At 41.5% G+C, this 16,143-nt stretch overlaps 1 protein-coding gene across 1 annotated transcript in view; it reads right to left on the reverse strand.

The window, feature by feature from the left end:
• PLCL1 (phospholipase C like 1 (inactive)) overlaps window positions 1-13,876 on the reverse strand; it is a 358,935-nt gene extending 345,059 nt beyond the window's left edge. The window contains exon 1 of the mRNA XM_033230742.1: window positions 13,132-13,876. Coding sequence (XP_033086633.1) covers window positions 13,132-13,371 — 240 coding nt within the window. The 5' untranslated portion in view covers window positions 13,372-13,876. The remainder of the gene's footprint in view (window positions 1-13,131) is intronic.
• Between the last annotated feature and the right edge of the window lie 2,267 nt (window positions 13,877-16,143).

Raw genomic sequence — 16,143 nt, forward strand, 5'->3', positions numbered from 1 at the left:
CAGATTGGATTCATTACCTTTAATACAATAAAGCATACACAGGGGCACTAATTTCATGACATAATCATATATTTCAATTTCCCACATATTGACTTTGGAATTTCTACCAAAAATAAGAAATTAAGTGATCAGACAGAATTTCAGTTTAATGCAATTTAACAAATATTTAACATGTTCCTCCTACATATAATGCACTATATCTACCTCAAAACTAATTAGGAGGAAATCTCGACCATATAGCATCATCTCTCCTACCACTAAACAAAAGTTGCAACTTCTTGGACTGGAAACTTAAATGCTCTTTATTTTATTTATTTATTGATGCTGGGAGACAAAGCTATCAAAATATAAAATAATTCATAACAGGTTTCAGTAATTAAGTAATGGTCCATCCTTAGCCTATATAATTTATACCAAAGTTGGACCATAAACTCTTGCTTCATGGTAAAGAAGATAACTTCAGTCAAAGAATAAAATATACAGGCATACCTCACAGATATTGTAAATTCCGTTCTGGACCATCACAATTAAGCAAATATTACAAAAAGCAAGTCACACAAATGTTTTTGTTTCCCGTGCATATAAAAGGTATGTTTACACTATACAGTACTCTATTAAATGTGTAATAGCATTACATCTAAAAGTACAATGTATATAACCTTAATTTTAAAATACCTTATTGCTAAAAAGTGCTAATGGTCATTAGCCATAATCACAATGATTATGAGCCTTCAGCCAGTCATAATCTTTTTGCTGGTAGAGGGCCTTGCCTCCATTTTGAACACTGTTGACTGATCAGGGTGGTGGTTGCTGAAGGTTTGGGTGGCTGTGGCAATTTCTTAAAACAAGATAAAAGTGGCCGGACGCGGTGGCTCAAGCCTGTAATCCCAGCACTTTGGGAGGCCGAGACGGGCGGATCAGGAGGTCAGGAGATCGAGACCATCCTGGCTAACACGGTGAAACCCCGTCTCTACTAAAAATACAAAAAACTAGCCGGGTGAGGTGGCGGGCGCCTGTAGTCCCAGCTACTCGGGAGGTTGAGGCAGGAGAATGGCGTAAACCCGGGAGGCGGAGCTTGCAGTGAGCTGAGATCCGGCCACTGCACTCCAGCCCGGGCGACAGAGCAAGACTCCGCCAAAAAAAAAAAAAAGATAAAAGTGAAGTTTGCCACATTTATTGACTCTTACTTTCATGAAAAATTTATCTGTAGCATACAATGCTGTTTGATAGCATTTTACTCACAACTGTGCCTCTTTTAAAATAGGAGTCCACTCTCTTGAACTCTGCGCTGCTTTATGAAATAGGTTAATGTAATATTCTAAATCCTTTGTTGTCATTTCAATGCTCATAACAACTTCACAAGGAGTAAAATCCATCTCAAGAAACCAATTTCTTTGTTCATCCATAAGGAGCAACTCCTCATCCATTCAATCTTTATCATGAAATGGAAGCAATTCAGTCACATCTTCAGGCTCCACTTCTAATTCTAGTTCTCTTGCTACTTCCACCCCATCTACAGTGACTTCCTCCACTGAAGTCGTGAACCTGTCAAAGTCATCCATGAGGTTGGAATCAACTTCTTCCAAATTCCTGCTAATGTTGATATTTTGACCTCCTTCCATGAATCACGAATGTTCTTAATGGTTCCTAGAATGGTGAATCCTTTCCAGGTTTCAATTTACATTGCCCAGGTCCCTCAGACAAATCACTATCTATGGCAACTATAGCCTTATGAATTGTATTTCTTAAATAAGACCTGAAAGTCAAAATTACTCCTTGATCCATAGGCTGCAGAATGGATCTAGTGTAACAGGATGAAAACAATCTCCTCTACATTTCCATCAGAGCTCTTAGGTGACCAGGTGCATTGCCAACAAGCAGTAGTATTCTGAAAGGAAAGTTCTTTCCTGAGCAGAAGGTTTCAACAGTGGGCTTAAAATATTCAGTATGCCATGCTGTAAACATATGTGCTGTCATCCAGGTTTTGTTGTTCCATTCATAGTGTGTTCGGAATTAGTGGGTTCTTGATATTACTGACTTCAAGAATGAAGCCGTGGACCCTCGCCATGAGTGTTACAGTTCTTACAGATGGTGTGTGCGGAGTTTGCTCCTTCAGACGTTCAGATGTGTCTGGAGCTTCTTCCTTCTGGTGGGTTCATGGTCTCACTGTCAGGAGTGAAACTGCAGACCTTTGTGGTGAGTGTTATAGTTCTTAAAAAGCAGCGTGTCTGGAGTTGTTCGTTTTTCCTGGTGGGTTCATGGTCTCTGTTGGGTTCAGAAGCGAAGCTGCAGACCTTCAGGGTGAGTGTTACAGCTCATAAAGGCAGCAAGGACCCAAAAAGTGAGCAGCAGCAAGACTTCTTGCAAAGAGCAGATGAACAAAGCTTCCACAGTGTGCAAGAGCTGGTGACTACCTTCCGGCTGCTGGCTCAGGCAGCCTGCTTTTATTCCCTTATCTGACCCCACCCACATCCTGCTGATTGGTCCATTTTACAGAGAGCTGATTGGTCCGTTTTGACAGAGTGCTGATTGGTGTATTTACAATCCTCGAGCAAGACACAGGGTGCTGGCCATAGCTAGATACCAGTACCAATTGGTGTATTCACAAACCCTGAGCTAGACACAGAGTGCTGATTGGTGCATTTACAATCCTGGAGCTAGACACAGAGTGCTAAACGGAAAAGTTCTCCAAGTCCCCACTAGGTTAGCTAGATACAGAGCGCTGATTGGTGCACATACGACCCTCCCGCTAGATATAAAAGTTCTCCAAGTCCCCATCCAGTTCAAGAGCCCAGCTGGCTTCACCCAGTGGATCCTGCACCAGGGCTGTAGGCGGAGCTCCCTGCCAGTCCTCAGCCATGCTTGCACTCCTCAGCCCTTGGGCTATTGATGGGACCAGGGGCCATCAAGCAGCGGGCAGCACCCGTCAGGAAGGCTCAGGCCGCAGGGGAGCCTACCATAGTTGGGGAGCTCAGACATGGCGGGCTGCAGGTCCGTAGCCCTGCCCCGCAGGGAGGCAGCTAAGGCCTGGCGAGAATTTCAGTGTAGCCCCGGTGGGCGGCACTGCTGGAGGACCCTGGAGGACCCGGCACTGCTGGCGGACACGGTGCAACCTCCGCAGCTGCTGGCCCAGGTGCTAGGCCCCTCACTGCACTGGGCCGGCGGCACCGGCTGGCCCCTCTGTGTGTGGGGCACCAAGCCTGTGCCCCCCGGCGCCAGAACTCACACTGGCCCCTGAGTGCAGCCCCGGTTCCCGCCCGTGCCTCTCCCTCCACACCTCCCTGCAAGCAGTGGGAGGAGGCTCCGGCCTCAGTCAGCCCAGAGAGGGGCTCCCACTGTGCGGTGGCTGGCTGAAGGGCTCCTCAAGAGCTACCTACCACAGTGGACGCTGAGGCCGGAGGTGGAGGAGCCGCTGAGCGTAAGGGCTGCTAGCACATTGTCATCTCTCAGTAGGGCACAGAGTAGATTTAGCATAATTCATAAAGACCCTAGGATTTTTAGAATGGTAATTGAGCATTGGCTTCCACTTAAAGTTACCAGCTGCATTAGCCCAGACAAGAGAGTTAACCTGTCCTTTGAAGATTTGAAGCCAGGCATTGATTTTACTGCTCTAGCTATGAAAGTCCTCGATGACATCTTCTAATTTGAGGCTTTTTAGTGTAGCCAGCTTCATCAATAATCTCTGCTAGATTTCCTGGAGAACTTGCTGTAGCTTCTTCACTTTGCAATTTTACGTTATAGAGACAGCTTCCTTCCTTAAACCTCATGAACCAACCTCTGCTAGCTTCCAACTTTTCTTCCACAGCTTCCTTACCTCTATCAGCCTTCATAGAATTGGAGAGTTAGGATCTTGCTCTGAATTAGACTTTGGCTTAAGGAAATGTTATGGCTGGTTTGGTCTTCCATCCAGATCACTAAAACTTTCTCCGTATCAGCAAGAAGGCTGTTTTTGCTTTCTTATCATTCATATGCTTCCTGGAGTAGCACTTTTAATTTCCTTCCAGCACTTTTCCCTTGCATTCACAATTTGGCTAACTGACAAAAAAGGTCTCTTTCAGCCTATCTCAGCTTTAGACATGCCTTCCTTACTAAGCTTAATCATTTCTAGCTTCTGATTTAAAGTGAGACACGTGAAACCTTTTCTTTCACTTGAATATTTAGAGGCCATTATAGGGTTATTAACTGAACTAATTTCAATATTGTTGTGTCTCACAGAGTAGGAGGCCCAAGGAGAGGGAAAGACACTGACAACAGCTGGTCAGTGGAGCAGTCAGAACACACACATTTATCACTAAAGTTCGCTGTATTGTATGGGCATAGTTTGTGGCACTCCAAAACAATTATAATAGTAACATCAAAGATTACCGATCACAGATCACCATAATAGATATAATAACAATGAAAAAGTTAAGAATCTTGTGAGAATTACCAAAATGTGACACAGAGACACAAAATGAGCACACGCTGCCAAAATGAGACACGAAATGCCACCAGTAGACTTGCTCAACACAGGGTTGCCACAAACCTTCTAGTTGTTTAAAAAAATGCAATATCTGCAAAGTATAACAAAACAAAGTGTGATTATGTGAGGTATCCTTGTACTACTAGGAGCCTCACTCCTCTCAAGGGAAAATGGAATGCAATGTTAAAGTAAAGTCATGGGTATTTTATGTGACAGGAAGGCTATGAAACTGAGAAAAAATGTATATTCAAGTAATCCTTGAGTTTCCCAAAACTGTTTTAAAACTTGTTTCTTTTTGATTTGTCAGCTGAACTTAGTGTTTAAAATAACAATAAAAAGTCTGCTATTTTATCCACACCAGCTAAGCTTTAAATCAATACTGTTTTAGAGGATGAGAATATAAAGCATAAAGATTAAAAGAAACCTCTGGAGCTAGATTATTTGGACCTACTTCTTGGCTCTGCATTTATTAGCTATGTAACCTAAGGCAAGTCACTTAACATCTCTCCATCTGTAAAAATCGAGATAATAATAATATGTATATCATATGATTATTGTGAGAATTAAATTATTTGATACACATTAATGCTCAAAACAATGCCAGACTCATCATACAAACGATATTAGTATTTGCTATTATTATAAAGAAAATTGCTCAGGAGGAAAACCAATTCAAGATGTTACTAGGTGTTTTGTATTTTAGATTAAACATAAAAATAAAGCTACTTACTATTAATAACATTTCTAAATATATAACATTTAATTATGATATAAAATCAATAATTCCAAAATATTTCAAAGCTGGAGTTTACCAAATGCTGAAGATGACTTTGCATCTCTTATATATGCCTCTAGGGGGAGCATGAGGCTCCAATTCCCTCACCTCCATCCCCACCCCCACTTCCAAAAATTAGTCATCATCAATGATTAAGAAACTGCAAGTTCAAGGACATTAATGGGGTATGTTATATGGGGATGAAGCTTTCAAAGGAGAGAGAGGTCAGAGTGCACATAGCATCGTCTGCTCTCTCTCCTCCCCAACCCAAGAATCAGGGCTGACCTGTAGGGGAGCAGGGCCACCACTCTTCTGACACCATTGCCCTTTTCCTGAACCAGGCCTTACCTAGTCTGAGCCAAGGGAGGCTTAAAGGGGAAACATATTCTCCCCCTGCTGACCATGTCCCTGACTCCTTATTGTCTGGCCCTAATTGGTGTGCCCCTAATTACACCCTACAGGGTGTGCCTACCCTCATTATCGGCTGTCAGATCTGGGGGGTGGGATGTGGGCTTTACATAGACAGGCTATTTGGCTTGCTTTGGTTTGAAGTCATTTGGGCCTTAGGGAAAAGCGCCTACAACAAGGTCAGGTCTAGCTTTCTAGGGTTCTACACTGTAATTTTGGTCCCAGCTAACACTAAAGTGTTCTTTTGTCTCTTTTTGCCTTATTTGTGCACCCATCTCCCTCTCATCAGAGAATGTCTCACAGAGAAGGTGGTCTGAATTTGAGTACCTCTGATTTCTGAACACTCAGTAGCATCACAATCCCAATATTTCTAACCGTGATATTGTACCGTGTAAATAATACAAGTTTGCCTGCTTGTACATATTGCCTGGGCTTAGTCTGTGTTTAGTACATAGCATCTTTTAAAAGGCTTTTGAAAGACAGGCATGCAGCCAACAAATATATTTTAAAATGCTCACCATTACTAATCATTAGAAAAATGTAAATCAAAATCACAATGAGATACCATCTCACACCAGAATGGCTATTATTTAGAAGTCAAAAAACAACCAATGTTGGTGAAGTTGTGGAGAAAATGGAACATTTTTACATTGCTGGTGGTAATGTAAATTAGTTCAGTCACTTGGAAAGCAGTGTGGAGATTCATCAAAGAGACTAAAACAGAACTACCATTTGACTAACCAATCCCATTACTGGGTATATATCAAAACGAAAACACAGCGTTCTACCCAAAAAGACACATGCACTTGTATGTTCATCGCAGCACTCCACAATAGCAAAAACATGGAATCAACCTAGGTGCTCACCAGTGGTGGACTGGACAAAGAAAATGTGGGACGCATACACCATGGAATACTACACAGCAGTAAGAAGGAACAATATCATGTGCTTTGCAGCAACATGGATGCAGCTGGAGGCCATTATCCTAAGTGAACTAATGCAGGAACAGAAAACCAAATACCACATGTTCTCACTTATAAGTGGTAGCTAAACACTGAATACACATGAACACAAAGAGAGGAACAATAGATACTGGGGACTACTTGAAGGGGAAGGTTGGGTTAGGGAACTTGGGTTGAAAAACTAACTATTGGGTACCATGCTCACTAACTCACAGGATCATTTATACACCAAACCTCAGCAACATACAATTTACCCAAGTAACAAACTTACACATGTATACCCCCTGAAGCTAAAATAAAGGTCAAGAGAAAAGAAGTAAAAATGTTAAAAATTAAAGGCTCTTGAAAAAGGTCAGCATAAGAATAAAGCAGATATTATCTTTCAAAGGTATTTTAAACTTTTGAATACAAAGATGTATGATTAAGGAAAAACACAATAACCTTGCCTATAGTAGCTACACACTTTCATAAATTTACAAATACAAATTAAGAAATATATGGAAACGAAACACACTAAAATAGTTTATGTTATTTTGTCTTGATAGATTGTATTATTTTCAAAATTAACTTGCCTTCTTTCTGAAGTGATAATGATAATATAAACAATGCTTCTTTTCTACTTACTGTATACAATCCTACTTTTCTCAAAGTAATGCTAGATTGATTATTAATAAGATGAGTTTAAATGGCACTGTTGAAAATAAACTAGGTTATATCTCTCTCTTACATTCACAAAAGATGTTACAGATAAAACTACAAATGAAATCCAATTTTAAATCCAATGGACTATTCCAATACTTCGCCATACTATGATTTTGTTGCCATTAAAAGTTAGCTGAAATACACAATACATTTGCCAATATGTAAGACTGAATGCTGTTGTTACAGAAGTTGGCCACTTGGCACTAATAGTTATTGTCTGTTTAGTATAACCATTAATTACAATAAACTCTGTCCATTGTTTCCTATTACAGGAACTAGAACACAGAGATGAACTAGGATAGGGAGGTGAATAAGAGTCAACAAAACTACAAATAAACCTCTTTTACATTATTAAAACACTTTTCAAAATATAAGATTTTGCAGAACTGAAAAGTTTCACTATAATAAAGTTTATTGATTTATTACCTTAGATTTCAATGTAAAGTCCAACACAATGATTCTCTCCCTCCTTCTTATAACCAATGGCTCATTTACTGTTGCTGAGATCCTGCCTCTTAGCTCTGTCTAGGCATCTAAAGTTGTATAGTTTTTTTTTTTTTTAATATTCAGTGTTAAGCACATCTCAGTTTGGACATTGCTCCTGAATGTGGAGTTATTTTTAATATTCACAGTTATTAAAGCTGAACAGAACTGAGTGAGGGCGCAGAGAAGACTGCCGCAATTCTTTCATTGAGTTACTGCCTGAGCCACTGCCAGATTAGTTTGCTGTGGCATTGCCTAGAAGCAGTTAATAAATTGCTTGTTCAGTAGCACCAAAGTAAGGTCGGCTGTCTCCTGATATCTTTTCATAATGCCCTGCTGTGCCTGAGGTGTCATTTGGCAATAAATGTTCAATTGACATTTTACTGTACAAAATTTAATTAGCTGTTTTCTCCATTGTAAAAAGGGAAAGGTTGGGAAAACACTATTCAGTCGCAATCACAATGCGTGTTTAACCCCTCAATGGCTATGTAATTAACTAACATTTTTAGCCTTAATATATTTTCCAAAAGATAAAACAAATTTTGTAAATTCTAATAATAGTAGCAAACACTAATCAACAGACACTTCAAAAACCTTTCATCAAAGTATGACAAGGCTGTTTACCTAAAGTTTATTCTTCATTTTCTTGAGGGGTGCTATAAGAAATCATATCAGAAAGGCCCTGCAATTAGAAGAAGCCACTTCTAAGGTGAAATGTGACCATGTTACTATGGCAATTTGAGAGAAAGTAACATTCTAACTGAAGTTGCTGGGATCATAAACCAAATCTACCTAAGAGGTTCGTGCCATTCATTCAGCCAAATCACATCTCAGGAGGACAGCCGCAACTGAAAACACCAGGGCACACTCTCAGCAACCCTTACAGTAAAGTAAAGGCTGACCAGTTCCTCTGGTTATTTCTCCAAAATCCATCCATAAGTTGGTTATTTGGAACTTTTAACATATATTTGTAGAGAATAAAATCTATAAATGCTGATAAATGCCTATATAATCCAAAGGGTACCTAAAATTTTTAACTAATTTTTAATAACATTTAATTTCCCCTCATAACTGTCCCTATTTAAAATAACAGACACACACACACACACTTTCAGAACTCCAAATGAAGATCCCCCATTTTCTTACTCCCCTAGATTCATATATATTCCTATGACCTAGGTATTTTTTCCACCTGCGTATCAGCCTAAAAGAGAATGCAATGCTTCACAAATTCCACTGTCTGCAGGGACAAGGGGGAAGTGCGCCTGGGGTAAAATAATAGGGTGTAAGCTCCATATAACTGCCAGATTGCTCTGCCTTTTCAAGTACAGCACAGGCCTAACAAAATAGCCAAAGACAGAAAAGGTTGCAATCCCTTTCTAGAATCATCAAGCTTCAAATGTTCTGAACTGAAGGAAAGAGGGTTGAGAAAAGATAATTTACCCCACAAACCATGGGACCTAAGGTGCATACTCTTCTGTCACTGTCTTACATGTTTGGGCTGTTTCTAACCTAGAAAGTTTTCGTGGATTGTGGACTTCTTGCATCTGAGAGCCAACCCAAGAGCACAAACTCTGAAATTAAGACATGACTTTCAGTCATCGCTCCAGATTTTAACAGTAGCTCTCTGTGCCTCCCTTCCCTACTTTAGAGAGTTTCCTATGAGGTTTAAGTGATACAAATGTACGAAAGCTCCTAGTTTAGTATATGACTGATAGCAGTAGGCACTTAATGTGAACTGCATTCCTCTTGCCCCTCTGAGGAAAGCCATAATCTTGATAGGAGTCAACTGGTACCCAAGGGGCACCTTTGAGGCTGCAGTTCAAAAATTCACCATACCAGCCCACGATGACATGATAGAGCAAGACTTGCCGTGATATGAAATAATGAGACATGAACAACACCCAAGTAGCTGCTCCAGTGCAGTTCTCAGCACCTCATTCCCAACTCCCATCTTCATCCCCAACACCCATGTCCATGAGATCCAAGTGACAATTTCTATTCTTCCTTGCCTAGAGAATTTGTTCTTAAGTAGAACAAAAGGAAGTCGAAAAAAGTAGAACCCGTCAATGTATTACATACAATGGAAGAAAAATCAACTGCTATTTTAAAAATATGTATGTAGCTCAGTTCCCACCATCTAATATAGTAAATAAGCTATGCTGCTTCCTATTTTGAAAACATTACAGAGTTATATGGCTATAAGCTATAATCTAAAATGTTAAATATTTTAAATACTATAAGCTTGATATCAAGTACCAAATAAATGAATGGCCTTATTTCTTAATTAGAAATATATTTAAATGCAGAATAGTAAACAACTGTTAGAGATTATCAATACTGCAGGTATCCAACCTGTCATTTCAAACCACAAGTCATCAAGAAGAAATTAAAATGGATTCTGTTGCATTATTGTGGTATATAACAATGCGCTTACCAAAAAACATGCAGCATTTATCAATGTCAATGCTATTGAAACAATCACACAGAAAAACATACAAAAAAGTAGACAGATTTTTTAAAACTTAGTTTAATTCTCACATTGAATGTTTTTAAAGCTAGGATTGGTTATATAGGGGGAAAAACACAATGACAGTAGAAAGAATTTCTGAAGATGCACACAGATAAATGTTGTCATTGTTTTCCTCAGCTCAGAAGGAAATTGTTTTCTCAACTAAACACATGTTTTCACAAATTAGGGAGGGCAAATTTACTGAAAACATTCTTTTTATTAATATACAAGACAGTCTGTTTTCTGGCAGGATAGCACTATTCTGAAACAATACCTTAAATTGAGCTGAAAAGAATTTAATATTTGATGATTCACAACCTTTCAGTGGCTCAGCATTATGAATATCAATTATTACTGCACTACAGCTACTTGGAACAGCATTTAATATTTTGATTGATATAAAATGTACTAAAGCTTTTCTTTTTGTGTACATTTCAATTCCAAATTTAAAAAACTCTTGGCAAAACTGTGAAAAATGCATTTTCTCTCAATATAGAACATGTGCTATGTATTTCTTATATGATCTAGACTTTTTTGGAAACTCATTTTTACTCTCCTAAAGGGAAAAAACCATGGGGCAGCAGATTCAAGAACGTCAACAGAAAGGTTTCTTGATCTCAGAGAAGGAGTGGAACAGAGCCTACCACCTGCCTTTTTTTCCACTTAGAAGGGCGTTAAGGCCTCTGGGAACAGACCCCAATGACTGCTGCCCACCAAAGACCTACCAGATTATCCTTGAAGATTAGTTCGTTCATCACAATGACCTTAGACTACCCTCTAGGCTTCAAAAATGTTTAAAGCTATGAGGCTTGTAAAACTCTAGCCAAATTTTTTTGTATCAATCAGGAGCTGCTATAGTTCATCATAGACACATATAGATATATATACTTACATATGCATGGAATATTTTGGAAGCATACATAAGAAAGTGTTAACATCTGTGACGGTGGACTACGTAAGTGGGAATGTAGAGTGTCTGAGGGTCTTTCCTTCACACTCCTTTGCCACATTTGATTTTTTTAAATTATATGTTTGTGTTACTTTTTCAATATAAACCTAACATAATAATTCACTTTATTTTCTAATATATTTAATTTTAAAGGCCATTTACCAAATGTTAATTGCATTCACTATTACATGGGGAAAAATCAAGTTAATATTCTGTTGTCTCCCTTCTTTTTTCACAGTAAGAAACTTCAAAACAAAAGAGGCACCATTACTCAGCAACGACCCTTCGGAGAATATAAACCAGCATAGTACAATTCCAAAGTGGCAAACTCAGTTGCAAGAATTTGTATATTCCTTATACTCCATTACTTTTGTTTTTACAACATTATAGAGCCCTTTGCTCTTTATTGTCATATATTTTAAAGTCTCTTGTGGTGCCTGTTTTACACACACAGGACACCATGTAGTATCAATATCGTAGAATCCAAAATATATGTATTTCCTAATTGTGATGTTTTTTAAGTTTCAAAACAGTATGCTTGCTGACCTGTGGTTTAAAAACAAAATAGTAATTTCCGTTTGTCCAAATTCACACCCAGAATAGAACACTCCTGTCACATAATCAAAAAGCCACAACATAACAGAAACTACTCCAAGTCATTTGTAATTACCACCCACTCTTCTTTCTATATTATAGAAAGCTCTCCACTGATTTTAAACTTCCATGTGTCATTGTTGGAAAAAAGACTATACTGGAGCCACATTCTGTGGTCAGTCTACCTAAGCTGGTGCTGGGAGTTTGGAACATGCATGATGGACTGGTTACGCAGCTTAACCCTGAACAGAGCTTTTGAATATATTAGTGAACCCAATAAATTCAATAGTAAGTCAAAGTCCATCTTTCATTGTCATTGGGGTGTGTGTGGATGCGCACACACACATATACTTACATATATACATACATATATGTCGTTTTATACTGACTGCTCCACCAAAATCAATTTTAATCTGACATGCATATGATTGATTACTCACATGCATTTACACTGAGGCCCTTTTCCAGAGGGTTCTTACCCAAATAACCTTACCCCAAAGTCATGTTCCCAAAAGAGGAAATCTCAAACAGAAGAAACAAGCCCCAAGTGGAAGGAAGATGGAAAGAGAAAGGGGAGGAAAGAGGTTTACAAATTCCTTGCCAAATGGATGGAGAGAAATTCTGCGAGGTGATTAGCGGGTCAGGAAGCGTTTTCCCTGGATGTGGTGGTAACCACAAGGACAAGGGATAATGCTTGGGGGATTGATTGCTTTCCGGTTGTGCTTTCTGCAGTGCAAAAACTCTGGGCTCTTGCATTGCTCTTTACTGTGGTGCAGGGTCCACTCAAAACTCTACCTGCCTACCGGGAAAGTTCACATGTCTTGGAATTTCGGGATCATTTAAGTCTAGAGGGGATTTTTTTTTTTCCACTTGAGAGTAAGCTGTGCATTTTCTTCATTGTACGGAAAAAGCTCACCCTTCGCTGGAAAGCAATGCACAACCATCCGGTGGGTCTGCATTTATCCTGAGTGCTCCCTTCCTCCCTCCATCAACGTTTTAGTGAAGCTTGCAGAGAAAATGAGGGAAAGCATCCATCAGAACGCAAAGACGCAAAGCGGAACTTTTCCTCTGCTTTCGGGGGGAGGGGGGAAAAGTCACTTGTGCGTCTCACGGCTGACAGCTAAGTCTAGGAACCTCCGGATGAGGAAGGAAGGTTTGGCGTTGAAGGAGATGGGAGAAAACAATGCCGAGCCTGGATGCCTCCGGACACCGCACATCCTGCCTAGGTCCCCGACCCACCCATCACCCACAGCCACGCTCCCGGTGCGGCGCGGCTTCGCTTACCTTGATGATGCTGCTGCGCCGAGGGGTCGCCCGTGCCGCCTCCAGGAGGCCCGCCTCGCTGTCCGCTGGGGTCCCGGCGGTGCCCGGCAGTGCGACCCCGCTGCGACGGTCCCTCATCCGGCCCCCAGAGGCCGCCGCCACGCAGTCCCCGGCGGCATCCGGGCCCACTCGGGGGTCGTCTTCGCCCCCCGCCGCGTCAGGCGGCGCCGGATCCTCCCTGCCGGCCGCGCCCTCGGCCATGGCCTGGAGCGTTTCGGGCTCCCCGGGAGAAGGCGGGACGCCCGGCAGCGGAGTCCAGCCGCTAGGCACTGGTGCGCTCCTGCACAGGGAGGCGGCCCCGCCAGACTTTGTTTCACCGCCCAGCGGCGGCAGTGGCGGCGGCGGCGGTGGCAACTTTCTGGAGAAGGGACATCGCTCGGGCAAAGACGTCCTCAGGCTTTGGTCTAGGAGGCTAGCAGTCCGGCGGGGGGACGGTGGCGGGAGTAGGGAGGCGATGTGAGCGGGAGGCAGAAGGAGCGGCGAAAAAAGAGAGGGAGGTATCCGAAATGTGATGCAAACGCCGGCTCTGCGCCAGACAAAAGGCACCGGGCGCCCAGCCAGGCGGCCTCTGGAGCCCGGACGCCCGCGGCCCGATAGGGGCCAGAGCCGGGCGACTGTGGCCGGGCGCACCCGCCACCTGCCCGCGGACTGCGGCGCAGCGGTCCCAGGAAGTGCGGCGGCGGCGGCGGCCTCCACTCAGCTCTGTTGTGACAGGGAGGGAGACTTGTTTTGACAGCCCGTGGGGATTGGCAGGCGTCTGGGCCTCTTAGGAGCCTCGCCTCGCCGAGGGGGCTTGGCCCGACCAATCCTCACTGCGGAGGGGTGTGCCTGAGCGCGAAGAATGGAATGTGTTCTGCAACTGGGAGCCGGCCCAGCGGGGCTGGTGTACTCGAGCCAGGGTGTGCGCGCGCGCGCGCGTGTGCGAACCCGGAGGCGCTCCGTGCATATTTTAGGAAGTTTAGATTTGCTAAACGAGTCTGAAATGCAGCAAAATCCAGGTTGGGGGGAAGGAAGGAGGAGAAAGAAACCTTCTGCCAAACAAAGCAATTTGGAGGAAAGGAGGTATTGAGTATGAATGTCCAAGCGTTTGGGGTGATGGGGTGAAGCTTCGCTTGGTCAGAGGCTAATTGCAGGCTCTCAGGCCAATTCTTAGAAGTCAAGTCCTTGCAGAGATGAACTAAGGCTTACTGGGATCTTGGGGTTCCATACTTTGCTTCGGGTTCCAGGAAAGGATTCTAAGTTCATTCTGCAATGTGAGTAAATATAACAAGGAAGAGGAGTCAGATGAAAAGACATGAGGGTGAAAGGAACTGAACCAACTAAATCCCTCCAAAGACTGACTTTTAACAAAGCACAGATACAATCCAAGTCAGATAAATGCAGGTGGGGAGTTTAGTCTCTATCCTAAAACATTCCTATTTGACAATGGGTCAGCCTCCTTTCTCTATATAATCCTATATAAAAACATATTCTGCTCATTTCCAGTAAGCTAGCAACCAAGAAAGGAGAGATCTTTGGATGATACATTAAGTCACTGAAATTATCCACAGAATGCTCAGATACAAACCATGGGTCTAAGGCTCCCTGGCAAGACAAAAGACTTGGCATTTTAATTTTAAACTTCTTTGATATTAGAATCTGTATTAAACCTCACTTATAACATTACATTATATCTTAATTATTAATAATTTAATAATTTTAGATTTTACTTGTTCCTTAGTCTGGCTAAGAGCATGAGAAATTATTCAGCATTTTAGACCAACAATTTGGTTTGAATCTCATAATTTTAGAGATGTATGGGGATTTAGGGATCAACTAGGACATCATTTTTGTTTTACAGTTGAGACAAAGGCCCAGGGAGCCTTGTCTACTAGTTAGTGCGGGAGCCGAAATTAGAATCCGCCACCCAACTCCTCCGATAATCTCTTCACTACTTTATCTGTCTCCTCTGGGCTACAACCAGCCAGAACTGGCAGGGGCACTTGGAAGGTTTCAGATTTGACATTTACCAACTACTAGGGAAGACTGAGAAGGCTTGACTTCACCTTTTCTTTAAACGTAAGTGCAGCCTAGTAATGAATGTACTGAAGAGAGTAGCAGTGACCTCCGGTTTTAGAACCAACACCACCCTCTAGTGAGATTCTGAGAACTGCATCTATAACAGCAAAGGCTTCTTTTTCCCCCTGATCTTTAAAAGACAGGAGGGGTGACCCAACAAAAGTTTCCTTTTCGACGGGTATGCCTTTATAACGCACAGACTACATGAGGAAAGTAAATTGTACCCAGACTTAAAACAACCATACGTGTCTTCCATCTCCTTTAGTTCAGAGAATTCCCTTCTATGCTATATAGGAAATATTTTAATTACTATCCTCAGAAATATATCTTATTTTAGGCTATCACTTTTTTCTTTGATATTCAACTATTATTACATTTGACTTCTGTCATTTACAGTTGTCAGTGCTTCATTTTTCTTTGTTACTCTAATAAAAGTCCCATTCTTGGATTGTCCTCTGAAAAATGTAAAATTGCCTCTATCTCACTCATCTTGTTATAGGATATTAATATCATTTATAAGTTCCTCATCCTACAGACTTGTATACCATTATGATAATTATTTTTACAAATATTAAAATTAGCATCACTTTATTAGCAAACATTCAAGGTCATGATCTAAAAAAAAGAAAAAAACAGAAGCCAGAAAGTACAGCACATAACCTGCAAAATGTTTTATCTTTCAACTAGACAATGTCCAGTTGGACTCTTTTTCCTTCCTTGACATCCTTCCCTCTCACTCTCATGTGAAAAATGCACACACAGACACACACACACACACCCCTCTGATTCCTTTGCTCCGAGCCTCTATCCATAAAGATTGTTGTCTAAATTACTTGCTTTGATAAACTGGTTGGACCCTGATCTAAAAAGTCATTTATATTGTTGTCTTCCAGCATAAGCTCAGAAGGCTTTTCC

This window comes from Trachypithecus francoisi, unplaced genomic scaffold, assembly GCF_009764315.1.
Source record: "Trachypithecus francoisi isolate TF-2019V2 unplaced genomic scaffold, Tfra_2.0 Lachesis_group13, whole genome shotgun sequence".
In the NCBI taxonomy this organism is placed as follows: domain Eukaryota; kingdom Metazoa; phylum Chordata; class Mammalia; order Primates; family Cercopithecidae; genus Trachypithecus; species Trachypithecus francoisi.